Genomic DNA, 27,135 nt, shown 5'->3' with positions numbered 1-27,135 from the left:
AGTAGTAAGGGCTCTTTTAGGTTTCGGGAGTGCTATAGAACAGTTAAGCTCCAGATGACACCCTGTAAGGCTTTGCTGAGATCGTTTCCAGAACAAATAGTTGATACTGTCTAATTCTAGGCAGATTTTGCGGTAGAAGCATTGGCAAAAGCTACCTATGAGCGGCTCTTCCGTTGGCTCGTTCACCGTATCAACAAAGCTCTGGACAGGACCAAGCGTCAGGGCGCATCTTTTATTGGAATCCTGGATATCGCTGGATTCGAAATATTTGAGGTATGTCACTCTGTCACCATGTCACTCTCGCTCTCTTTCCTCCTCTCCCCCTCCTATTTTTTATTCTTCCAATAAATATTAATGCAGGTCCCCTGTGTGCCAGGTGCAGCACCAAGCAAGGGCCATAATGGCAGAGAAGCAGGCGTGGTCCCCACCTTTCTAGGGGTGCTGTGAGGAAGACCTGGGGGGGCAGCTATAGAAGCAGAATCATGGAGGGGGGGTTCTCTGCAGCGCTAATGGGTGAGCATCATGGAGGAGACCCCCCCCCCCCCCAGCCTCAGTAAGGTTTCCCAGCATAATGAGAGTAAGCCCAGAGATCTTGGACAGGAGAGCATTTGTCAAATGCTAGAAACTGCTAGAAAGCCAGCGTGGCAGAGACTCAGCTGATGGAGGGTGAGGGGAGTAGTGGACAGATGGAGGACCTCAGAAAGATCGTGAAAGATCGTGCTCCGTGTCCTGAAGATCCAGCCGAAGCATCTGACAGTGGATTGCTGTGTATTTCGCTGTCGCTCTGACCGATGTGTCCACACACCCTGCATCCATTCCAGGTGTGTAGACACACATCCACTGTGGTTTTGCAAGAAAGGCAATGCACTTTTGGGCTCCTAAAAATGTGTCTCTTTGATGGACCGACTGTATGATTGGGGACAAATACTACATTAAACTCACCTTGGGATCAGTGTACCACGTTGGCCGCTTCTGTGAGAGGAATGGCCTTGCTTTAAAATGAACTCCTTTAAAATACTCAGTTTTGCCCAAAAAGATCAGAACTGTTACCAATCCAAGCACTTTTATCCACTGAGTGCCACTGTGCAAGATTGCGTTGACATGTACCGATTCGTTAAAAAAAAAAAAAAAAAAAAAAAAAAAAAAACCTTGAGAAATTGTGGAAGGCAGCTGGCTACGTGTCACATTAAAAAAAAAAAAAATCTGTCGCCTTCCTCTACATAATCAGATACAACAAAAGAAAAGATCCCGATTCTAACTACAATGTAAACATAAGATTCCAAAGAATCAGGTGAAGAAGAAATGGGCACGATGTAGTTGAAGGCAACCTCCGGGTGCTACCAAGAAACAACAGAGCAAATGTGCCTTGTTCTCCCATGGGAAATCCTGCATCGTAAAGGTGTAAATCTTCCCCCAGATTATCTCTAAGTCGAACATACGTGTTCAAAGCCCATCGGTGGGAATTTTAAGGGGCCGGAGAGGACAAAGCCACCTTCTTCTAAAACCAACTTGAAAACAATTAATGAAAAATAATAGTAAAATTCTGGAAAATGAAAAGGATATGAAATGACGTGAAACATTATAAAGCTGTAGAACTAGAAGTATGGTTTTGACCTATGAATATACAGACAGGAGAAAAATATAAGAAGCTGAAGATGCAGAATTGTTTAGCCAGCGTTATTTGTTCTGGGGAAAGAACGGGAAAAGCCTAAATGTCCACCATGAGGAAATTGGCCAAAGCAGTTACAGCATCTCCATACAGTGGAATGCTGGGGACCCATTATAAAGAAGGAGGTGCCTTTATTTACTCATATGGAAAGACCTCAAGGCACATTAAATTTTAAAGAAAAGTTGGTAACACACACACATATGTTCCCAGACATCTCTGGAAGGGTCCTGAGAAGCAGGTGTCAGCGGCTGACCACAGGGAGCACAAGCAGATGACAGGACACGAGATATGGCCTCACTGCTCTTCGTCCATTTGTAATTGCACACTCTGCGTGACCATCGTAGGAACCAATGATATAAAACCATAGCTGGCAGCTTAAATATGGAAAAGCAGAAATCTAATTTGTTATGAAATGTCGTTGCATACAGCCGCCCAGGCTGAAGGGAGCAGTAAGGTCTCCTGATCCTAAGGCAGGACAACATCCATGTACCGAGATGTGACTAAGCACCACCGGCGGTCCTCATGCTTCCCGGAAACATGGTGCGGAGCATGGCCAACAGCGCTGCCCTCCGAGCGGGGCCTCCTGAAACAATGTCACGGCCCTGGGGCGGGGGGGGGAAGGCCGGGGAAGGCCGCAGTGGCTTCTTCGGGCTGTGAATCTGTTCTTGGAGATGATTTGCACCTTCCCTGAGGGAAATAGCCCTCTTTCTATGGAAAGAGGTTATTTACAGGCATGTGCTGCTCGAGCACAGCGAGGAGGCCAGACAAGGGGTTGAGGGCCTCTAATATGTAAAGTGATCACTTGTAAAAGTTAGAGCCCCCAATCCCTCCATCCCTTCACCTCTCCCTCAATCCCCCCTCCACTCCTCTATCCCCCATCCCTCCATCCCTTAGCCCTCCACCCCTCCATCCCTCCATCTCTCCACTCCTCGGCCCCTCACCCCCCCACCCCCACATCCCTCCACCCCATCAGCAGCCTAGTGGAGAAATAGGCAGAGTTTGCAGAGAAGGAAACAGCCGTGTCTATAACACGGGAAAAGTGCTCAAGTTCACTTCCTGAGGGCCACATGCTAGCACTGTTTCTGCTGAAGTGTCACAAGCAGACAAGGCTGTATCAGGTCCAGGTGTGCAGTTTGATTCGATAGTGCTGTACAGACACCACTCAGGGCTCAGGCCACGAGCATGGTCACCCTCAGTCACCGCACAGCATGGCCGCTGCTAAGGGACAGGAAGGCTTTGAGAGGCAGCCTGGAGCCTCACACATCCTGAGGGGTCTTGTCGGGCCCGGCCAGAATCTCATCAGTGTCCCTGTGAACCAACAGGACTTCTCTGAAGCTGCCCCAGAGTCCGCGGCTGAAGAGAAGATGGGACAGGAGCACGTCCACAATCTCCCTCCTCCCAGCTTAGGGACGCATGTGCCACGTGGCCTCTGGCCTTCCTGAGCCTTTGGTTTTCTTCCTTTTCCCTCTGCCTTTCTTGCTGCTTCTTTCACTTCTTTCCGTGAACCTTGTAGCAGTAGGATCGGAGTTGTCTTCTGTGTAGATCATGTACTTAGCACAGCAAGTTGAGCGTTTTGGTGAAGTCGCCGGGCCCGGGCCATGGGCGGTGGAGAAAGACACAGGGACGGGCCGAGGCCCCTGGGCTCAGTCACCCTCGCCACATGGAGCCAGTGATATGGTGGGCCCCTGGCTGATAGTGTCCGTGTAGGTGGCTCATGGTTCGTGTTCTTCCTCCCTCTCTCCCCACATTCGGAATCCCCGCCTGCAGCTCAACTCGTTCGAGCAACTGTGCATCAACTACACCAATGAGAAGCTGCAGCAGCTCTTCAACCACACCATGTTCATCCTGGAGCAGGAGGAGTACCAGCGCGAGGGCATCGAGTGGAGCTTCATTGACTTTGGCCTCGACCTGCAGCCCTGCATCGACCTCATCGAGAGACCCGTAAGGGCGTGTTCCACTCTGGCGCAGGCAGGGCTTCCAGGCAGTTCTGGCACTAATCCCCGCTAATTAACCTCTTAAAAAAAAAAAAAAAAAAAGTGGGCTCCACGCCCAGCATGGGGCTCCAACTCACAAGCGTGAGGTTAAGAGTTGCTTCCTCTACCCACAGACCCAGACAGCAATCCCCCTACCCCCCACCCCAGGCAAGTAGCCTTAAGACAATTTTCTGACATCAATGCTGTAGGAAGGTGCTACTTTGATAAAATACGTATTTAAAAAGTAAGCAAGCAGACAGGGAGGCTCATCCTCAGCCCTCCTACGTGTGAGCCTGTGGCTCGCAAACCACTGTCCACAGTGCGTCCTGCCCCCTCCCCGCCCAGCCTGTCCCCCTACACCTGCCAGGGCCACAGAGGCCGCTGCCATTGGCCTAGGGCAAGACAGGGCATCCAGACTTGTTCACATAACTAAAGCTTACCCCGGGGGAGTATAAAGGCCTTATTTTGGCAGGGTTCTTTTTTCTAATTTGAAGTTTCAGCGGTTTTTTTGGGCATATTTTTTTTTCTTTTAATACTATTTATTTGAGAGAGAGCACACAAGCCAGGGGGAGGGGCAAAGGGAGAGGGAGAAGCAGGCCCCCCTCAAAGCAGGGAGCCCAACATGGGCCTCGGTCCAAGGACCCCGAGATCATGACCTGAGCCAAAGGCAGATGCTTTACCGACTGAGCCCCCCGGGCTCCCAGGGCAGATGTATTTTTTACAGCAGGTTTAGCAAGCATCAGGCATTCTTTCCCTTTTGGCTTAGTGTTAACACAGAAATACACAGGACTGAGACGCCTGGGTGGCTCAGTTGATTAAGCGTCTGCCTTTGGCTCAGGTCATGACCCTAGGGTCCTGGAATCAAGCCCCACATTGGGCTTCCTGCTTAGTGGGGAGCCTGCTTCTCCGTCTCCCTCTCTCTCTCTCTCTCTCTCTCTCTCTCTCTCTTAAGTGAATAAAATCTTTTAAAAAAGAAATACAGGACCACGTAGAACTCATTCACTCATGATCTCAAACAAATAATGACTTGGCTGTTTTCCCTGGCAGTCAGGAAGCTCAGCAAGCCGCTTACAGAACACCTGATGCTGCCTCCGGCCTCAGATGGAAAGTCTCCCAGATTTCCAGCTCTGTAGAAATCCCCAATTAAAGGAGAAGCGGTAACAAAGGACTTGACATTGAAGGATGGAGTAGCAAAAATAAAAAGACCTAACCGTGGACATTCATAATCGTGCTGTCACTGAGCCGTTTAGGAAAGATTAAATTACATTTGGGATCCTATTTCAGAATTTAGGAATATTTTCATTGAGAGGGATTAAAACGTAAAAATGATGGTAGAAAGATGAATGTGTCCTTATTAATGTTAATACAGATTTTTTTTTCTTAAGATTTAATTTATTCATGAGAGACACAGAGAGAGGCAGAGATACAGGCAGAGGGAGAAGCAGGCTCCCTGCGGGGAGCCCGATGTGGGACTCGATCCCAGGACCTCAGGATCACGACCTGAGCCAAAGGCAGACACTCAACCGCTGAGCCCCCAGGCATCCCTTTACGGATCTTCAGAGTCTGGTGAATGAGGCACATTGACTTACCTACCTCTCTGAGATCACCTGAATCCTGCCTGCCTTGGATTATTGCTCTTCGAGCTGCTCTGAGTCCTGGCAATTCTTTCAGGACCAGTTAGCCATCCAGGGCTCATTGCAGGACCCCAGCTCCTCCCTGCTGGCCTCTGTGAAGTCAGTCACTGCCTTCCTCTGACCACACGGTCATGTTGACTCCCCTGTGCGTTATCCTCTGCTTTGAAGCCGGCTCATTCCCAATGGCCACAAAGGCTATCAGGAGTTGAAGCAAACAGCTGATTTCGTAGGCATGCCCCGGAATCGCCTCACTCAGCCTCGTATCACTCACCCCCGTATTGAGGGGGTGATGGTGAGGGATGACCCAGAAGCATTGACCTAGGCCTTCCCAACCAAAGCATTCATGCTGCTTTCACGCACTGTCTACATGCCTCCAAGGGGGATGTCCGGGCACAAACTCTATGCTTTTTCTTTATTGAGCCATAAGTCACGTGCCCTAAAATCCACTCTTCACAGGAGCAGCTCAGTGTTTTCCATATGCGTCACCCTACTGCCCAATGACACATGTTCATCGTCCCAGGCAGAGACGTCAGGCCCTCTTCTGCCCCCGGCTACACAGATCCACTCTCTGTCATACTTTCTGGGCCTCTCTTCAGTGAACTAGTTGAGTGAGATAAAATAGCCTCCCAAGTGTTGGTTGAAGTAAAAATGTAAAACAATTGATAAACTATTATTACCCCGCCTTTTATATCCCCTACGAAACACTGGTTTCACTCTTGCACCAAGCATGAAGTGACACATTTTATTTCATCATCCCTTAAACAGGAAATTAAATCAGTTAAGAGTTAAGATGCTGGAAGCGTTCCATCTAGGTGAGGTGTGCTTTTGTTTTGATTTTAATTTTTAAAAATTTCCCTTTATCTTGCACCTGCTGCCTCCTTCTGGCAGCCATGCTTTGTTCTGGTGGAGGTTTTAGGGTAATTAATCTGGCCAGTCGTCAGATGTCAATATTTTGCTCTGTCTCTCCACTCCTGGCTCCTTACTGGAATCTTTTATTTGCTGCTTTTGGGGGAACTCGTTGACTTAAAATTTGGAGATCTGTAAGTTTTCCAGAGTAAGTGACTCCCCCCTTCCTCAGCAGCTCAGTCCTCTGCCTGAGTCATCAATCTGGTATCTCTGTGACCTGCTGTCCTGGCGGCTCAGTTTCCTAGATCTTCCTAAAACTCTTAATCATTTTAGAAGTTAAGCTGCCAAGCACAACGGCCAAGAGCATCCTGGTGGCTCCACACTTGTCCACTCTCGCTGCCTCTCGTTATCAGGCTAACCCCCCTGGTGTGCTGGCCCTTTTGGATGAAGAGTGCTGGTTCCCGAAGGCCACGGACAAAACCTTTGTTGAAAAACTAGTTCAAGAGCAAGGCTCTCACTCCAAGTTCCAGAAACCCCGGCAACTGAAAGACAGAGCTGACTTCTGCATCATCCATTATGCGGGCAAGGTAAGGGCCAGGTGACTGTTACCTGTGGCTGGAAACGTTGGTGCGTCCGATGATGCTGATGACAGATGTCCTGATAAACGGTCGCTAACCCTAAATGTCGTGCACGTTATGAATGCATGGCCCTCAACACGGGCCACTCGTCCGGTGGTTCTGTGAATGTTCTTGGTTGAGGCTGAAAATGTTCCTTGTGTCTGTGTGTCCCTGCATCTGCCCCGCGTGGCCTGCGGCCAGGTGGACTACAAGGCTGATGAGTGGCTGATGAAGAACATGGACCCCCTGAACGACAATGTGGCCACCCTCCTGCACCAGTCATCTGACAGATTCGTGGCAGAGCTTTGGAAGGATGGTAAGAACGCGCTTACGTTTGTAATTCGGCTTGGCCGGAAGCTTTCCCAGTTAAGATGCTATCTGGTGGTTCTCCTGCGTAGGTATGTGCACGTAGATTTTACTTTAAAACTCTGTCTCCCTAGAGCAGGGCTGCCGCTATAGCAAAGTTACCCACTCTTAGAACACGTGGGTAAGGGGACATCTGCCTTCTTGATCAGATGCTGTGGGAACCGTGGAACATTCTAGGGCCCGGTTCGCCTGTGATCCAGGGGTATAGGGACATGAGGCCAGAGGAGCCCCGCATGTGCTGTCGGTGTCTCACACAGGTCAGCGGAGAGCATCCTGCTCCAGTGGCAGCCCTCCATTGGCTCACAAAGTGGCTGGTGAACAAATTCAAGAACCCTGCATAGAGATCAGTTCATATTCCCCCACCCCGTCCTGTCTGTGTCCATAGTTCTCTCACTTACATGAGCCCCAGGTACAGATTTGGGCTGATTCGTCACAGCCTAGGAGGTCAGGCTGGCCCCACAGAAGCCAAGCACCTGTGAGGCTGTGTGCACAGTGGGAGGCCGTGCCTTCCAGAGCTGTGCGCTCACTGTGGTGTCCGTCCTAGCTGCACCCCGCAGCCCATCACCCCGGATCCACCCCTGCCTCGACCACAGCCAGGCTGCCTCAGGGACCTGGCTCACTTCTGCTCTTTCTGTCACATCCACAGATCTGTGATCGGGCCTTCTTCACAGAGGTAGAAAGAAACCCAGGGAGCAGAAGGGTTAGGGCTCTTGAGGCCGAGGAGCAGAGCACAGTGAGCGCCGAGGCGGGAGAGACCCAGGCCGGACAGGAGGGACACGGGCCTGCGGGAGGGGGCGCGCCGGGACCTTTGCATGCTCAGGACTGGGGGGCAGGCTAGGGAGTCTGTGTTTCAGGTGAGAGCATCCAGCTGAATGCCTAGTGTTCCTGGGCAGCCGAGGGAAGTGGCAGGAGTCTAGTGCAGGGAGTGGTATCTGGTGCAGGGAGTGGTAGCCCAGGGACGCGAGACACTGGAACCAGAGCAGACAAACCCTGTCTGAGTGTGGCTGTCCCAGCGCTCTGGGTGCAAGGGGTCTGGTGTCCCAGGGAGACGAGGGGGCAGTGGTGCCCGTTCGCTCGGCTGTGACTCTGCGAGGCCCCGGGCCCTCCCCTCCTGCCTGCACCCTGGTGAGGTCTCTGAGCATAGGAAGGGGAGACAGAGATGCCCACAGATAGTCGGGCACCAGTGGCTGCTGTGACAAAGGCTTCATGAGTGCCAGGAATGAGCTTTTGGCAGTGTACAGTAGAGGAAGGGTGACCCTCTGGCCTGGGTGCCAAGGCATCTTGTTGTGGAGCTGGAGGCGCAGAGTTCCTTGTCCTCGAAGGATCACGCTTTGCTGAGTGATGAAGGCTGACGCTTACTGGGCACATCCTGGGCACCAGGTGGTTTCCCAGCACTGCCTTTTGAGCACACGTGGCCTGGGGGTGAGCAGGCTCGCACGATCAAGAAGGATCACGCTGGATGAGTGACTGCAGCATGGAAGCGAGAAGCCCAGCTCAGGGGGCATCCTGCGGGGGGGCCAGGCAGGAGGATGCCAGCAGGAAACCTGGGGGTGAGGGTGGCCACCAGGCCACAGGGAGCCCTGCCTGCTGCTCTCAGGTGGGCTTTGCTCTAGCAGGTGTGCACCAGGGCGGCACCCCGGGAGGAGTGGAAGGAGGAGCATGGGTCTGACTGGGGAGCTGAGTGCAAGGTGGCTGAGGAGGCAGTGGCTGTGGAAGAAATGCCCATGGAGCTGGGGACAGAGGAGGCCGGCATTTTTTACTCCCAGAGCCTCAAAACCTGCCTTTATCTTAATTCTGAATGTAAGGAGGATCCAGTATTGGAGAAATAATGACCATGTTACAGGAGAAACCAATCCTCAGCTAACACACCGGTTCTGATACTGTGAACTGCTTTTGACACCTTTTTAGTTTTCTTTTTTTCTTTTAGTATATTTTTTAAAGATTTTACTTATTCATGAGAGACACAGAGAGACAGAGTCACAGGCAGAGGGAGAAGCAGGCTCCCTGCGGGGGGGGCCCCAATATGGGACTCGATCCCAGGATCCCGGGGTCATGCCCTAAGCCGAAGTCAGATGCTCAACCACTGAGCCACCCCAGCGTCCCACATTTTTAAATTTCTTAACCAAAAACCATAATGGTGGGAAATTCCTGGCCCATCTGGATGAGGCCACCTTGCCCTGTGCTCACCATGGTCGTATGTGGGGTCGATGAGGGCCCTGCCCCTGTCCACAGAGCCTACAGTCCAGCGGGACACTGGGGACACACACAGAGGCCGCAGTTAGGACGGGAAGCCTCTATCTTGGCTCCCAGCTCCCTTCGCGGGCTTCTTTCTCCCCTCCTCCTCTACCCCTGCGCCTTGGGAGGAGCTGGTGGCAGGCATGGGCAGCAGGGTCAGTGCCCACCTCAGAGCCCAGGTGATGTGTCTCTCAGGAAGGACCATGGCCAGAGGGTCGAACCTGCTTTCCAGTGCTGTCTGTGCCCGTGGAGAAGCTAAGGTCTACTGAGCAGCCTTGCGGGCTCCCCTGGGCCTGGCGCAAGCCCCATCCATCCGTACCTCATCCTCGGCTCAGGACCCAGATGGTAGTGTTTGCACGGCCCTGTCGTGGGCCTGGACTTTGTGAAGTTAGCCGCTTGGGAGTGAGTGTGGTCACTGCCGTCACAATAGGCTGAGAGGAGTCCTGTGTGCCCCCAGCCTCATGTAGCCATGCTGGCATCCACCCCGGAATCACCCTCATGGCTGCTGCCCTGCAATGGCTATTGTGAGCGGAAGTCCTGCCTCCCATCAGCTTAGCTGGTCATTACTTAACCGAGTGCTAGGATCGCAGAGGTCGTTCAATGCCGCAGAGCAGGGGGCCGATCTCCAGGGCCTAGGGCAGGCGGACGGTTTTGAGGACTGCGTGTTTCATTCAGAGAGTCAGTGGCAGGTGCAGTGTTTGGTGAGGGTTCTAGGCTGGAAAAGTCACCCTGGGTGTAGTGATCTCTTGGCATAAGGGGAGCTCAGTGGGAAAAGAAAATAACCCTAGAAAAACATGTCCTTATTTTTCTCTTTTTATGGCCACATAAACACAAAAGCAGAAAATGACAAATTGACCATGAAAGTAGGAATGAATATAATCTGGAAAGTAGGATGTATGAATATAACCTGCCTTTGAAGTCACAGTCCCCAGAGTATAAGACATTTATGTTAAATGGACTTTTAGGGTTTTATGGAGTTCTCTCAAGGCTTCAAACCAGAAGCAATGAGATTTTTGGTGGCAGCCCTGCCCTAGGATTCATAATGCCCTGCTTTTTGCTAAAAGATGTTTTGGGATTTCTCTACCAACTGCATAGGACCCCTTGCCACTTCTTGGGGCTTTATATACAGGAAAAAAAAAAAAAAAGAAAGCTTAACAATTGCATTTTCGTGTAAATGCAAAATACGTGCCTCCTTGCGTATATTCACAGGTAACAGTACGATCAACAAGTGTCACCTTATGACTTAAAGTTGTTTTAACGTTTTGCTGCAACAGAACTTGAATTTTGTTCCCTTAATAGTAGTTACCTATCTATCTGTTACTAATTCCTATTTGAAGTAAATTGTATTTCCAGTATCTGTATTGGAAGTCAAAGTAGACCTCAGTGTGAATTTTTAATAGTACAAGCCATTACTGTACCCACTTACCAGAGTGCTCAAACTTATGCAGTCTCGTCCTGATGTTCTGGTTGCAAGATAATTTTATGAAAGACAAATAGGACCTCATTACTCTTAAATCTCCCCCTGCGTTTTCAGGGGGCTAATCACGTAACATTGATAATGATATGATGCTCATACTTGCAGGGGGGGATGTGCTCTTTTGATTCAGTTTAAGTGTATTTTATAAAGAACTTTGTCCAAATGTGCAAATTCTCTGGGCAGTAATGTTGCATGGGCTCTGCCCCGGACTCTAGCTACTGTCCTAGCCCAATTTCAAAGTTGACTTGTAATCTCAAATGTCTCTCACACTAACTGAAGTGTTTGTGTATTTGCTCTTCTGTCCTCCTGTTTTTGCTGTTTCTCTGCTTTAGAGATTCAGAATATTCAGAGAGCTTCTTTCTATGACAGTGTTTCTGGTCTTCATGAGCCACCAGGTGAATGTATATAAAGCCTGTAGGTCTTCCACACAGAAGGGTTCTAAGCCCACAGGAAGAGCTCGCGGGGGGCTGGCAGGGTGGCCGGGAGGGCAGGGTAGCTGGGGGTGGGGTTGGTTCCTGGGTTTCTGTTTTTGTTTTGCTCATAGACCTGCATGAACCTTTCATTTCATGCTCACTTTTCTTATACTTCAAGGCAACTGTTTGAGTGCATAAACAATTCGATTGCTACCGCATACACATTGCTTCTTATTTTATGCATAGCGCCTACAGCACTGCATATTAAAAGGTATGTCATTACCTTTTCCAACAGTGCCGTTTTGATACACAGTCCTCGGAGGGAATGCTGGGAATGGATGTGCTAATAATTAATGTCTCCTTTGTCTCTGGGTCACCTCTGCATTTCCCACGCCAAGGAACTCCAGAGAGAGGGATGGATTTCTTTTTTTTAAAGTCATGAACATTTTGGAGAATAGAGAATTCCACATTTCTGTCACATGTTGGTCTCATCATTATACCTTATATTTGGAACTTTATGTGCATATTTTAGCTACTTGGCTTTTCTTTGGAATTTGAGATGGATAACTATCCACAAGGCTTGATGATGCAAGTTGAGACTAAGGCAGTGCAGCAGTGGTCAAATCTGTGTCCTAAACCCGAAATTGAGCTCACACGAATGAGCCTTGTGGTCTGAAGCCTTAGCCCTGTGTTTAAATACCACCTATGCACAGCTAGAGCCCTCCCCCCCAAAAAGCTCCACCTAAAAAAGAATGTACTAGCCAGCCTTGTAATCATGTACCAAAACTGTCAGGAAGTGATGCTCAAAGTCAGATTCATCTTACAAAATTTCCTTTACGATTTTTTTGGAACACAATAATGCTGAGACCTAAATCCATCTCAAATGTTTGTTACCCATAAGTTTAAAGGAGCGTGCCCATCTTAATCCAAGTCACCACCATGAGCTCTAGTTTCCGTCCTGGGGGAGACACGCGTCAGGAGTGCTGAGGGCCGGGGTGTGGGGTGGCTCATGCCCGAGGTGGTTCCAGGCTTTGGAATGCACATTCCACAGAAAAATCCAGACCCAGAACTTCTGACGCAGCCCTCCTTGGCCTTGGGGCATCCTGCCTGAGTTGAGGACGTTGGGGAGGGACAGAAAAGTAGGAGGTAGTTTTAAGCTAACAGGCTGCCAGAGACGTGTGCTCTTGTTAGAAGGTTAGTGCTTGATCTTCTGGACTTTGTCCCAAAATACAGTGCTCTCTTTATTTTTTTTAAGAGTTTATTTATTTATTCATAAGAGACACAGCGAGGCAGAAACACAGGCAGAGGGAGAAGCAGGCTTCCTGCAGGGAGCCCGATGTGGGACTCGATCCCAGGACCCCAGGATCACGCCCTGAGCCAAAGGCAGACATTCAGCCACTGAGCCACCCAGGTGCTCCCAGAGTGCTCTCTTTAAATTAACCCTCTGTGACCCTTGAGCTTCTGATATCTTGGAGGCCTTTGGTGCAGTTATGCGGCTGAACCAAGCGTCAGGCCTCCATCTCTCCTCCTCCTTGGGAGGAGCCTTCCATCCACCATGGCGAAAATCTGGTCCTTGAGGTTGCGTGTAGTCTTTCTACCACAAAATGCCTTCCTCCCCAACAAGTGTTTATGGATTCCAGCCCCGGGGAGAGGTAGTCAGCATTAAATGGAAATGTGGGGCTTTAGTCAATGAGTTCTTGGAAGACAAAGGGTGAAGGAGTTTCTGGGCATCCAAGTTGTGGTCTAGTCATCTCTGATGTGCTGGTAACACAGTGCGTGTCCTTCTGATTGTGAGAAGGGACAGACCATGGGCAGACTATGAGCTTCTGGGCACCCCTATAGGGTCAGGGAAGTAGCATGGTGCACATGGAGGCCCTGAGAAAGGTGAGAGGCTGGAGTAAAGACAGGTTTCCAGAAGCATCAGCAGACAAGTGGACAAGAGGAAGGAGCAGCATCCCCATAGGCAGAATAGGGAGGTCAGAGAGTTTCTGCTGTAAACCGAGGGGCTGTTTCTTCCAAATCTGATTTGAAAGTCCAGACCTTCTGAGTTAACCCAGCAATGAGCCTGTGAAGAGGGTTTGTAACCTCAGAATTCTAGGCAGTGTGTCTGTGCCACAGGGCGGCTGTGCGTCCTTGGCCGTCCCAGTTCCACTCCTGCTGTGTCCTTCTGAACTGCTGCGAGTGTCAGGAGGCCTCCAACAGCTCTGGAAGACTGGGCTCCACCAGAGAAAGCTTGAGAAGAACACAGAGCAAGTTCTAACTATTGCTAGAGTACCAGCCCACCTCCACCCCAACCCTAGTCCTTTCCAGTCTTCCATAGAAGCAGCCTTTGAACTTGGGATCCCAGTTCACTTGGACTCACCCGGGAGAGGCTAGCCAGTGCTGTGGGAGGGCTTCCTGTCTGTCACGGGCTCACAGGGTCTCCCTTCATCTCTGATATCCACTGAATTCTTCCCTTCCTTCTTGTCACAGTTCTGGGAGGAAGCTTCTCCCTTAGCCATGCTTCCAACCGAGATGATGTGCTAGCTTCAAAACATGCTGAACCAGTCTTTCTTTCTTGGCCCAGGAAGTCATTAAAGAGGTTCCACTTAGAATTGAGGAGCATGACTGATGAGATGGCAATCATTTTAATCTCCTTATAAGTTGTGTCCTTCGGTCACGATCTCTGTTGTGCCAGTTTAGACTCTGTGGGTCAGATCTGACACAGTTGTGTGTGGCGTTAGATTGTGGATGGAGGTTTCTTTGCCGCACAAAATATCCTTGTCCTGGTTTTTCTTTACTCTTGAGTCTTAACAGGAGCTGGGAGAGAAATAGGTTTCTGGTTTTGTAACTTGTGTCCCTGAGGTCACGTGGGGACAGTGACACTTTGCTCCCAGGGCTATCATGAGTGTCACACGTGAGGGGCTAAGAGCCTGCCTTTGGCTTCAATGTTTTGCTGCTGCTCTAATTCTGAGAAACAAAATCAGTAACTGTCCGTGTCCTTGGGGGTTGGTTGATGCAAGTCCCCTTTCCTCTCATGCGCCAGGGCCACGCCGGGGGTGGGAAAGGACAGGTGAGGAATGGAAAGGAGAAAAACTGAAGTGCAGGTGAGCAGCAGGGCCTGGGAGCAGGAAGACACAGAATCACAGGCTCCTAGGCAACCTGTAGACTTACATGAATTCTCGGGATTTCCAAATACGCCAGAACCACTAACAGATCAGTTCCACCACCCAGCAGTAAAACCAGAACAAACGTATTATTACTACATGTTGGGGCTACATGGAGATATGCTACTTGATGTTAAGATTGTTTCTGGGAATTCAAGCACTTACGATTATATTTGTTTCCGAACCTGTGCTTAACTGTTGGTAACATTTTACCATAGGCTAGAGTAGAATTGTCGTAATTTGTTGGAATGAGTATCGAGAACATGCTACGCGCTTCGCACAGTGCCTTATGTCTTTGCGAAAATGCACCTGGTTTATAGTTGGAGCTTCAGGTAGCAGGGAGGGTGGCCGGAGGTCCCTCCATTGAGCCCTGGAATGTTCCCCAGGCCCTCACACTGAGGTCAGTCACTATAGCTCCATCTGCAGAAGAAGTGGCTGAGACGGGGAGCAGCCAGGTGAGTTGACTCCAAATGCCACAGCTGGTGAGGGGCAGGCGTTTCTGGCTCAGCGCTAGGCTCTGCATCACCGGCTGTACTTCAGGGCTCAGTGATGTGGACTGTACCCTACAAGCTGCTGGAGAAACGGAAGCATTTGAAGTATAGGGATTAGGAACCAGTTCAGTTGGGTCTTTCATAAATCCCTGCTAATCACGACCCTGGGACCAGAGACCTACGTGGAGAGAATAGGTGCTACGTGGAGAGGACCCAGGGGCAGAGGTGGCTCCGGGAGAGGACCCAGGGGCAGAGTGGGGCCCGAGGGAAGAGCAGGTGGGAGGTTACTGCAGGGGAGGAGTCCAGGGGAGGAGTGAGAGCCCAGACAAGAGCTGTGGAGCAGAGCAACAGGTGGAAGACCTTTTGAGGTTTGGCTTGGACAGGTTTTGGTGAGCAGCTGATCCAAGGGCAGTGGAGGGGCCTCCTGGTCTCCAGCCTCTGTACCTGTGGGTTCCTTCTGTGTGGGAGGCAGAGAACATGCTCTCCACCCCAGGGTTTTGACTTCCTGGCTCCTCCTCATCCTCCCGGCTGGCTCTTCCGCTCTCCCCAACTTGGTCCCAGGCCCCCCATCCCTTGCCAGTCACCCTAAGGTGGCCCATCTGGCCCCATGACAATTATCCACAGCTGACAGCTTCCACATCCACCTTCCTAGAGCCTTCTTCTCCTCCTGGCAGCTGCCCACCACCCCAGACTTCCAGGATTTGCAACCCGTCTCCCCAGTCTGGCAGTGGCACCACCAGCCACTCCTCTGCTCTGGCCAAAGTCCCAGGATTTACTCTTGACACATCTGTTTGCCGTATTTTCCACATCAGCTTGATCGTTAGCACAAGTCCGTCCTTCCACAGAAAGATGTCTTGGATCTTCCTTCTCCCTCTCCCTCCTCTGCGATCACCAGTTCGCCTGCCCTCTTCTTGCTCAGAGCCCAGCCTGGCACAGCCATCACCTCCCCAGAGACCCCTCCCCACCCATCCCTTGTGCGGCAGCCGGCATGGGCACCCTGTGTGTCCCTGCTGTCCTGCTTCCTTCCACGGGCTGCTGTCCTTTCTACCCCTGGTCCTTTGAGCTGCTGTCTGGAGTGGTCTGCTCCCTGCTGGCTCCTTCTCACCCTGTGGGTGATAAACAGACTTTCTCCAGAGAGATCCCCCAACCATGCATCTCTTTCATGGCATCTTGTTTTCTTTCCGTGCTCTTCCCATTATCGGTCATTGTCAACGTACTCCACGTTTGCTTCGTTTATTCACTAGCATGCGCATCAGGCCTGTGACAGGCCAGACCCCAGACGTTGTGCTGGGCACTTAACAAGAATTTTTTTTTTTTAAATATTTTATTTATTCATGATCGACAGGGAGGGAGAGAGAGAGAGAGAGAGGCAGAGACACAGGCAGAGGGAGAAGCAGGCTCCATGCACCGGAGCCCAACGTGGGACTCGATCCCGGGTCTCCAGGATTGCGCCCTGGGCCAAAGGCAGGCGCCAAACCGCTGCGCCACCCAGGGATCCCACTTAACAAGAATTTGTAGGAGGCAGAGACACCTTTGTGACTGCAGGGAGATAGGAGACTCCAGTGTTTGGTGGCTCGTGCTGGAGTCAGATGACGAGAGCACCCAGGACGAGAAAAGCAGGTGAGGTAGCAAATGCCCCTACTCATAGGTTGTCTTGAGGGTTTCAGGGGTGAGCAGAGTTTGGACCCCCAGTGAGCACCACAATGCTCAGGAAAAGGACAAGAAGAGTCACCGTAGCAGTAGGTGGGGGTCCGGGGCAGGTGGTGTTCACATGGAAGCCCCAGGGGTAGAGGGAGTTCTTAGGGTGCTGTCAGGACGGCAACACGCAGGTGCATGGAGGTCAGGTCAACGCTGGGAAGCCTGTGCGGCCTCGGGCAGGGGCAGGAGGGCGGCCTGGAAGCCAGTCAGCTGCCATGGACTGGGAAGCAAGCAGAAGGCATGCAGGGCACCAAGTTTGTGAACCGCCCTTGAGGAGACCAGGAAGTGGGTGGACTCAGGGTCAAGGGCCATCCCCGGTCTGGTGGTGCATGCAGGGCTGGGCGCTGGGCTGGGCACTGTTTTCTGCTAGAACACACGAGGGGGGTTGTTGGAGGCACAGAAAAGGATGGCAGACGGCGGTCTCTGAGGTGGGCAGTGGGCGGACTGGGCAGGACACGAGCCAGGATAGCCTCCACCCCAACCTTCGAGTCCAGTGGTGCTGCTTCGCAAATGTCGTAGGACAGGGTGCATGCCTGGGCCTGGAGACAGATGAGTCCCCTCCTTCCCCAGCTTACACCTGGCCCACACTGACGGCCTGCATGCTGGGAACTGTGACCTCGCCACTGGGGTCCTGGTGTCCTGTCCCGTCGGAGCCTCTCTGTGCTTCACCCAGTGCCAGGTTCCCACCACTGCCTGATGAGGGGCAGACCACAGAGATGGAGGTGGCCGCTAGGGCCCACTGGGCGTCAGTGGGGATAGTTCAGTGGACATTTTGAGTGCTTTTAAAACATCCCAGTACCGAGTTTCATTTATCTCATGGCTGTTGTGAATGAGAGCACGTCACATGCAGGATGCTCCGCTGGCACCTGCGCTTGGAGTCCCTGTGCTCGGAAGGATTAGGTCCGCGTGGTCACTGGTCATGTCTACTGCTGCCACCAGAGCGAGGCCTCTGAGCGGTTCCACCACCACCACACGGAGCTGAGACCCTGACTCTTGGGGGGCTTCCTCCCGCTCCACGCGCTCATCCCTAAGCATTACTCCTGCCTAGAGGACAGAGCTGGCACTTGCTCACCCCTCACCTGGTCTTCCTCTGTGTGTTCCTGAAACTTAATGATTTTAAGTGACAATCTGATGATGGAGATGAGAAGACTCTGATCCCTCCGCCCCAAGCATATCCTTAAGGGATTTGCTTCATGGGGTCATGTCTTTTCACAAGCTGCTTCCTCTTTCAAGACTTGTCACAGGGTCCCTTTTGTATATCAATAATGCCCGCGGTGATCCCGCATTTACCACGGGGTGGTGCGCGTAACAGGCAAGATGTTACCAAATGCAGTGCATTCCCAAAGTAGCGCAGCGGAAGGCACCTGCTATGTGGTGTGGAGCTGTCCGGGCACTGACTATCCTGCCATGGGAGTGTGTGGCTGTTGGTTCCACGGCTTGTGCAGTGTCTGAATATGCTGACTGCCTACCGACACACGGCATATCCTATCATCTGTCCCACAAAGCTTGTGCTGCTGCACTATCACTGTGTCTTTCCTTTCCCTGCAGAACAATTCCAGTTGGCTTATTTTCCTTTTCTTTTTTCTTTTCACCAGTGGACCGTATCGTGGGTCTGGATCAGGTCACGGGCATGACGGAGACAGCCTTTGGCTCTGCGTATAAAACCAAGAAGGGCATGTTTCGGACTGTCGGGCAGCTCTACAAAGAATCCCTCACCAAGCTGATGGCAACTCTCCGGAACACCAACCCTAACTTCGTCCGCTGCATCATTCCAAATCACGAGAAGCGAGTACGTGTCACATGGAACATAATGCTGGTATTGGAAATGGACCCGGGTCAGGTAACAAAGATGAAAGCATAAAACTGTCATTTGCTTGATTAGGCTGGAAAACTGGATCCGCACCTAGTGCTTGATCAGCTTCGCTGTAACGGCGTTCTGGAAGGAATCAGGATCTGTCGCCAGGGGTTCCCCAACCGGATAGTTTTCCAGGAATTCAGACAGAGGTATTGCTAATTTTGACCTTTTTCCCATATGTTTCATAGCTTATCTGGACAGGTATCAAAACAATGAGCTGATGAGGAAAAATGTTTCCTTGTTTCCGGGATGTTTGAGTTGCTTTTTTTTTTTTTTTTTTTTTAAATAAAGATTTTATTCACTTATTCATGAGAGACACAGAGAGGGAGGCAGAGACACAGGCAGAGGGAGAAGCAGGCTCCCTGCGGGGAGCCCAATGCAGGACGCGATCCCAAGACCCCAGGCTCACGACCCAAGCTGAAGGCAGACGCTCAACCACTGAGCCACCCAGGTGCCCCTGAGTTGCCTTTTCATATAAGGAAGGGATAATCATTACCTCGTTACTAGCCAAGAATATCGAGCGCTGTCTTTATAGAGCGCTAACTTGCCAGTGGCCACTAGAGGTGCCTGAAAGTCTAGCTCCTGGCAGCGTGAGCTAGATCCTTGAGGCTGGGAGCCAGCCCTGCATTCGTGTGCACATGGGTCTGCCCAGGATTCACACATGATTATTTTCTGACCAATTTTTTAAAATATGAGTAATGTGTTCCTTTAGAAAAATTTGAAAATATGTGAAAGGTAAAAATCATTCAGAAGTGACTCCTGCAAACATTGGGGTTATTTTTCTCCACCTTTCAATGAGTATATCCATGTAGATGTGTTTATGTGTGAACGTACGTGTACGTTTCCCACCGTGCGTGTGTGCACAGGTCCACTCACAGTCCTTTTACTAACGTAGTAGAGGGACTAGGATAGATTAGAAAAGGATTAAGAAAGAAAGATCAACGAAGTGGATGCGATACAAATGAATAAAAACATGAGAAACTGATTTTTTCTAACACATCGTGTAATTTGTGTATCATTGGGTATTTCTGTCATTTGCTTTTTTCATATTTCACTTGGAAATGAGATCTTCAGTTATGACGCATTGGCTGTCCTGTGACATAAGCAAGTCTGCAGGTCAGAGACGGGCACATTCTGCTACCAGTCCAGATGGAATCCAGCTGAGAGATTATTCCAGTCCATACGGGTTTGGGGGAGGCCTTACCGTGGCCCCGCTGTGTGCCCCCAATGGTAGAATTTTGCTTTTTGTTGGTAGGAGAGAAAGCACCATAGTTGGTACTGACTGACGCAGCCAGGATTCATCCTTTTCACGCAGCCACTGTCTCTTTGCTAAAATGTGTTTTATGGAGGTACGACCCACCCAACGTGCCCAGATCTTAGGTGTGCAACCTGGCGAGCACACGCATGCCCAGGCCAGTGCCGTCGTGAGCATCACCCTGGTTCTTCCCAATGTTCTAGGTAGAGGCCTCCAGGCATTGCTCTACTACGTAATAAACGCCTGCAAATCACCGCACAGAGAGCAGGTTCTCCTTGCAGTTTAGGCCTGTGAACATTTGGGGGAAAATGAAAAACAAAAGATTTTTTTCAAACACCATGCCTTACTCTTCTCCGCCACAACTTCTCAGACCTAGTGTTTGTCTTTGGAGAATTCATGTCCTGTTCAGTTTGCCTCCTGTTTTGGGAAAGAAAAGCTAGATCTGCAGAAAATCTCAGATCATCACCCTGTCGTGTTTTTACTCTTCCTGTGACATGGTTACCTATCCCATTCTTGCCTCTTAAAGAAACGTAACTCACAGTCAGCAGGGAGATGTTTCCACAGATTTTTACTGAAGATTTTGGGGCTGTTTTTCTTACAGATACGAGATCCTAACTCCAAATGCTATCCCTAAGGGTTTCATGGACGGCAAACAGGCCTGCGAACGAATGGTAAGCTTTCTCTGACTCCACTGCCCTGCGGGCTACCGATAGCATCTGCCCCATAGCCAGCAGTAAATGGACTCTTTCTCTTTTAGATCCGGGCTTTAGAACTGGACCCAAACTTGTACAGAATCGGACAGAGCAAGATATTTTTCCGAGCTGGCGTGCTGGCACACTTAGAGGAAGAGAGGGATCTAAAGATCACCGACATCATTATCTTCTTCCAGGCTGTCTGCAGAGGCTACCTGGCCAGAAAGTAAGTGGGGACTCACAAATTAGATGTTCGCTAAGCATGTGCTTGGGCTGGGCGTTGTGCTGGAGATGCAAGAGCGAGGGACGCAAGATCCCTGTTCCACAGCAGGATGGGTGTCCAGGTGCACAGATGGATGTTCCACCGGAGGACACGCGTCCATGAGGGAAGAGATGAGTTGAGGCACAAAATCAAGGGTTCAGGGGCTCACTTCAGCGTGGGTTCTCAGCGAAGGTTTCTCTGAGGCTGTGAAACCTGCAGGATGAGAGAGTGCTGACCCTGGGGAAGGGGGCAGGGGCAGAGCAGCTGTCTGGGGAGGGGAGCACAGTTGTAGTTCTGGAAAGCATTAGCGTCCTCTGAGCAGGTGCGGCAGCCCTGCATGTCAAGGGCGTGATGGGGCAGTGGGGGACCCTGCGGGCTCACTGGAGTTTCAAGGTCTCCCAGCTGCCACAGCAGACTGGAATGGGGCCAGAGAGGAATCAGGTGGGCCGCGTGGGCAGGTGATGGAGACCCAGAGTGGTTACTGGACTCAAGATCCAATCACAAGGCCTCAGGGCCGGCGCAGAACCAGAGGCAGTGATGGTGTTTCCTTTATCTCCTCCTACAGGAGGCCGGGGCTTGGGAGGGAGGAGGGCACAGCCTGCCGTCCAGGCCCCTGAGGCCAGCAGCACCAATAGCACCCCGCTGGAGGCTTGGGACCACAGTGCTGGGCTCAGGGTGTCTGCCCCTGACACTGTTGCCAAATGAGGAGGAGGCGGTGTTTGTGAGTCTCTGCCCACACATAACAGGGTCCCGAGCTAAGGAGGAGGCACAGTAGGTCAAGGAAAATGATGGTGTCTTCAGTGGTTCACAGCAGGACACCATGGGTGAGGAGGAGTGGAAGCCTTGGGTTTACCTGTTGTTGCTTGCAGCATGTTAACTGTTGGCAGCATCACCGTCCCATGGCCGCCAGCCCACAGGATGCCCAAGGGGACAGGACTGAGCACAGCCAGGTGCCTTCCTCCGTGCCTTGAGCTGGGAGCACGTCCACAGCTTCCAGAGCTTCCAGAAACTAGAACAGTTGATGCACAGGGAACGAGCTACATACACTGAGAGCATGTGCCGCTGCTTCACCAAAGTCTAAACCCTGCAACACTGTCGTTGGGATCAGTCCTCAGGAACAAAGATCTCGTCTCGAGGACAGAGACCAGATATGCCTGTGTGACTGCTGCATAAGGAGCAGCTCTGTGACTTGCGGCCCCTTCGGTCATGCTCCGTGCAGGCTGGGGTGGACCTAGAGCAAGGGGCTCAGAGGAGCCAGAGTAGAACGTGCAAGAAGCAGAGCAGTGCTTATAGTGGTCAAGAAAGGTAGGCGTGTGTCCGTGACCCGTGACCTTGAGGTTGGAGCACCTTGGGGTCACCAGGACAAGCGTATAGAGACTGGAGAAACAGGTGGCTTCCTGACGATGTGCTTCAGGTGCGGGGCAGGTGTCCCGGTTCCAATGAGTGTTGCGGGGAAGGAACTCCTCATTGAGACAGAATGACTGGCGTGTCCTTGACCCATTCTGACGGTCTTCTCCCAGGGGCCCCCGGATGCAACAGGACAGCAGGTCTCAGTAAGGACATTGAGGGATGTTCACTGCAGTCTTGAAGGACACAGTGGGGATTGGGAGGCAGATGCTATTTTGTAGTCTCAACATACTTAAAGTTATCGCTGTTGCAGAAACTTTAAGGCTTGGCCAAGCTTGCTTGGCTGGGGAGCATATATTAGGAGGAGGAAGGTCTTGTAGGGAGCAGAGCAGTGGGCTGGAGGATGGCCTATGCAGGGATTCCTGTAAGGAAATGTGAGCCACAGCAGAAGGGCAACAAGGCTCAGTTTGTGCCTTGGACCTAGAACCTTCTGCTCCCAAGGCCATCCTACGTGACTCCAGTCACTGCTGGTCATTGCAGTGAGCGAGTAATTATAAATGTTTCTTACCATCTTTCCTATTTCCTCTACGTGCCCCTCTTTCCCGGGAGAACCCCATAGCCAGTCTTGCAAAGAGTTTTGGAAAGATCTCGAGAGGAATAATCGCAGGTCCCAAGGAGCCTGGGTGTTCGTTCATTCACCCGGAAGACATGACTTAAGGGGCCTCAAGTACATGGCTCTCTACTCCTGGGGAGCTGCACCTGCTTGGGAAGGGGCCACATTCGTGGACAGAGTGGTGCTTGATGCTGCAACAGGGAGTGAAGGAGGCCACAAGTCATGCCAGCGCCCAGAAACCCCAGGGAGCCAAATGTTTGAAGTAGCGGGTGGTCCACAGGAGCGTGAAGCAGAGAAGGCAAGCAGACATGGCTGATGGAAAAGCTTGAATCTATGAACCCTGTCACCAGTATCAGAAATACAGGGTCAGGAGGTGATGGGCAGAGCCAGGAGCTGTGTCTCCTGGAAGCGCCACCGTGGGCAGGAGAAGATAAGTGGCCTCCTAGGAGGAGGCAGCACAGGACCATGAACGAGGATGGGGCTGGGGCATCAGAAAGGGAGCCCTGTTCCTGAAGGCATGTGAGAAATTGAAAAGACTCATAAGCACAATTAGCAGGTGGCTCTCGGGGCACATGGCCCCGGCAGCACGGGGTGGTGGGAAACCCCAGACTCAGTGACAACGAGTTCGAGAAGCACCTGTGTGTCCTGACTCCTTGGTCTCCAAACAGGAGGCATTCACCCGACCATCAAAATGCTGTAGAGGGAGGTCGCCCTGGGAGGAAGGGGGGCCGACGCTTCCTCTGTGCCAGGTGGAAAGAGAAAGTGCCAGCCCAAAAGGGAAGGTCGAGGGGCGCCAGCAGGGGAGGATGAGGAGGGTGGGTCTCGCTGGGTGGGCACCGTCAAAGCATGGTTTTCTGTCCCCGCTGAGCTGCTCTCGGTCTCCAGGGCCTTCGCCAAGAAGCAGCAGCAGCTGAGCGCCCTGAAGGTCCTGCAGCGGAACTGCGCCGCATACCTGAAGCTCCGGCACTGGCAGTGGTGGCGTGTCTTCACGAAGGTGGGCCCCAGGAGGTGGCAGTGGGGGATGGACAGCGGGCCCCCAGCCAGGGCGCACGGCGATGCTCACGGTCCCGTTGTGTCGCAGGTGAAGCCGCTCCTGCAAGTGACCCGCCAGGAGGAAGAGCTTCAGGCCAAAGACGAGGAGCTGCTGAAGGTGAAGGAGAGGCAGACGAAGGTGGAGGGCGAGCTGGAGGAAATGGAGAGGAAGCACCAGCAGGTGTGTGCCCGGCCTGTGGGCCTGCCCCCACGTCTTCCCCATGTGTCGTTGGCACTGCTCCCCAAAGCACAGGCATTTAGGAGGAGAGGTGACAGACACAATGCCCCCTGCATTCGGGCTTGTGTAAAGTCAGCCGGTCCCGTGTGTTCCTGCCTTGGTCCTTCATGGAGCCGTGGGCGGTCACGTTTGTGGTGGGGCGCGTGTCTGACACCTCTTTGCCCTGAGGCTCCCAGCAGTGTCTCTTGCCTGAGAGTGCATGCGAGGGACCTCAAAATGAGGATGGGACTGCACCAGGCCCCCTTGGGTCCCAGCTGGTTACGCTTCAGGGGCGAAGCAGAGCCCCAGGAAGCATCCCACAACAGTGGTGTAGGGGCCACAAAGGGGAACCACCAAGGCCACCGTGCTCGCTTGATGCCAAACCACCACAATCATCCCCACAGGCATGTTTGAATAACATCTTCCCTCTTTGTCCATTATCTTAATAGAAGAACAGTCATTAAAATAATGTGAATTTAGTGTTAGGATAATCCGAGACCATAGAAACAACCAGAAATGCTTTCATCTAGCTGGTTTTTGCTGTAGCTACAGAATATCAAGTTTCCCCAGCGACATTACATAGCTTTAACCCTCAGTTTCTTTGGTGGCGAGCCCTTGGCCTCTGAAATCCTGGAGACTGTGTCTGGTGTGGGCATGGGGGGCAAATGACCACGCCGGGTGCTCCGCTGTGATTGCAGCTCCTGGAAGAGAAGAACATCCTAACAGAGCAGCTCCAAGCAGAGACAGAGCTCTTTGCTGAGGCAGAAGAGATGAGAGCCAGGCTCGCCGCCAAGAAGCAGGAGCTGGAGGAGATTCTCCATGACTTGGAATCCAGGGTCGAAGAGGAAGAAGAACGAAACCAAATCCTCCAAAATGAAAAGAAGAAAATGCAAGCTCACATTCAGGTACGTCCGATAGTCTTTATTTAGGATTCTGTTGTGGGCTTTGCAGGTGGATCTGTTAGGTCAATAAAGGCTGTGGATCTGGACGGGAGTCCCAAGTCAAGGTGTTGCCCCTAATGGAGGACCGTCATTGGAAGCGCACAGGGATAGATCCTGTTTGAGCACAGAGCTGTTGTAGTTGTGTTCTGAGGGCACACACAACGATTCGCAGTAGGAACAGCCCAGGGTCTCCCGCACTCTGGGACCGCATTTGGCCTGTGTTGTCAGTAATCACGGCACTGCTCACCCTGTTCCCCCGATAGGCACCTGTTAGGTGGCTTGGTTCCTGAGACGGGCTTGGGTCTGACCCAGGAGGTGGCCAACAGTCAGGATGAAACACTCGGCCCTTCCTGGGCTGTGTTACCGGGACACAGGCTGTCCTCACGCGAAGCGCAGCTGTACTGGGGTTGGTGGGGTCAGTGTCCAGGCACACGGCTCAGACAGCCCTTCCCTGCCCACACCCAGGACGCACCCCCATCTTCCCCTGGGCTCCCACCCCAGACCTCCCCAATACCTTCTTCCTTCATGGGCCCAGCACCAAACCTCCTTCCAGGTCTCGCCTTGAGTTTTTTCTCACCCTGTAGCTTATGTTAGCAAAGCACAGACAGTTCAGATGTTTCACAGAAGCACAAAAGATATCAGGTTACTTCCTTGGCAGATATCTCACATGGTAACTCATCTGGACACTTTCCATTCTTCAGCACAAACGCTTTCCAAGTACCACCTAATAGGTGAGCGGAGTATCACCAAACCTGGAAAAGTACATGTTAATCCAGCAATTCTAGTTCTGGGACTTTAAGCAGAAATCTGTGCAAGCCATCTAATTATCTTAACAACTGGGGTTTATTAAGCCGGGATAGTACCATCCAGTTACGAGTAATCAGTTTATTTCCATGGCGATCCATTAACGCATTACTAAGGATCATTGTACAGATCCAACCAAAAATGCATTTCCGTAACATAAATTCGTACGCATCATTTCATATGGGAAGACACAGAGACCCTGACTCTTCACAGTAATGAGCTCTCCTTAGTGGTGACAACAGTTTTGATTTTTTTTTTTCCTCTTTAAGAGCCATGTGCTCATCTTAGAAATAACATTTGTCTCGTGTGGCAGGAGGACACCCAAACTCCCCACCAGGGTCCTCAGCCTAGTTTCTTATACTCCAGATTTTAACACCCTCACATGAAATGCTTACATTTTTTAAGACTTATTTATTTGAGAGAGAGGGAGGAGGGGCCAAAGGAGAGAACATGGAGCCTGATGAGGGGCTCGATCTCACGACCTGAGCCAAAGTTGAGTTAGATGCTTCACCACCTACACCACCCAGGTGCCCCAGAATGCTTGCATTTTTAGTCTATTTAGAAAAATAAATATGTCCCTGTAGAGCAGCAGAGTTTGCATTTGTGTTTTGCTTTTCCAGTACTTTCTATTTCATTCTTCTCTAGACTCTCTTCTCTAGACCTTAGATTTTTGGCATGGCTATCTGAATTTATTATTTCCTTCTGTGACACGTAAATTCATTCAGACATATTCTAAAAACAGTAAGGTGATAGTTATTATTTTCTTTTGCCTTTTACCTCTCTCTGAGGAAAGTAGAGGTATCAGAAGCCAGGACCTCCTGAGCCCTATGGTCCCTGCACGGCCCCTGGGAGATAACTCAGCCTCGTTGGTCTCTCCTGTCCTTTTTCTGACCTGGGAGGCTTTGAGGGGCTTCTGACCTGTGCCCTTTGCAACCAGAACTACTGGAGCTGGTTTTGGATTTGATGTTTTTTAAGATTAATTTCCTGATGACGTTATCAATAAGCAATTATTGAAGAAAAACCTAGTGACCACAGCAGCACTCCTGGTCTCCTCCCTCCCATCAGCCCCATTACTGCTTTTCTGTCTGCTTACATGGGTTTCTAAGCAGATTACGCAGATTCATTTATTAATTGAAATTATAGGGACGACTGAGTTGGTTAAGCATCTGACTCTTGATTTTAGCTAGGATCATGGGATCGAGTCCCTGTCAGGCTCCACGCTGAGTGTGGAGTCTGCTTGGGTCTCTCCTTCCCTTGCCCCCATTCATGCTCTTTCTCAAAATTTTTTTTTTAAGATTTTATTTATTCATGAGAGACAGAGAGAGAGAGAGAGAGGCAGAGACACAGGCAGAGGGAGAAGGAGGCTCCCTGCGGGGAGCCTGATGCACAACTCGATCCCAGGATGCCAGGGTCACGCACTGAGCCAAAGGTAGATGCTCAACCACTGAGCCACCCCACGTGCCTCCCCCCTCAAATAAGTTTTAAAAAGGAAAAGAAGTGATACTGAACACATAGGTTATGTTCACTGCTCTTGTGAACTTAGGAGTGTCCG

At 51.3% G+C, this 27,135-nt stretch overlaps 1 protein-coding gene across 8 annotated transcripts in view; it reads left to right on the top strand.

Moving 5' to 3' along the window:
• MYH10 (myosin heavy chain 10) overlaps positions 1-27,135 on the top strand; it is a 120,672-nt gene that overhangs the window by 62,122 nt on the left and 31,415 nt on the right. For 5 of the 8 annotated variants that reach the window (XM_038536839.1, XM_038536840.1, XM_038536841.1 and 2 more), the window contains 12 exons: positions 121-273; positions 3,437-3,610; positions 6,536-6,709; positions 6,941-7,055; positions 11,150-11,212; positions 18,161-18,354; positions 18,448-18,569; positions 20,277-20,346; positions 20,433-20,593; positions 23,475-23,583; positions 23,671-23,802; positions 24,537-24,743. In XM_038536839.1, the coding sequence (XP_038392767.1) occupies positions 121-273; positions 3,437-3,610; positions 6,536-6,709; positions 6,941-7,055; positions 11,150-11,212; positions 18,161-18,354; positions 18,448-18,569; positions 20,277-20,346; positions 20,433-20,593; positions 23,475-23,583; positions 23,671-23,802; positions 24,537-24,743 (1,674 nt within the window). The remainder of the gene's footprint in view (positions 1-120; positions 274-3,436; positions 3,611-6,535; positions 6,710-6,940; positions 7,056-11,149; positions 11,213-18,160; positions 18,355-18,447; positions 18,570-20,276; positions 20,347-20,432; positions 20,594-23,474; positions 23,584-23,670; positions 23,803-24,536; positions 24,744-27,135) is intronic. The other 3 variants (XM_038536838.1, XM_038536837.1, XM_038536836.1) reach the window with 1 other exon arrangement.

The sequence above is a fragment of the Canis lupus genome, chromosome 5, assembly GCF_011100685.1.
Source record: "Canis lupus familiaris isolate Mischka breed German Shepherd chromosome 5, alternate assembly UU_Cfam_GSD_1.0, whole genome shotgun sequence".
In the NCBI taxonomy this organism is placed as follows: Eukaryota; Metazoa; Chordata; class Mammalia; order Carnivora; family Canidae; genus Canis; species Canis lupus.
The sequence above is the reverse complement of the archived record's forward strand: the minus strand, read 5'-3'. Positions and strand labels throughout refer to the sequence as shown.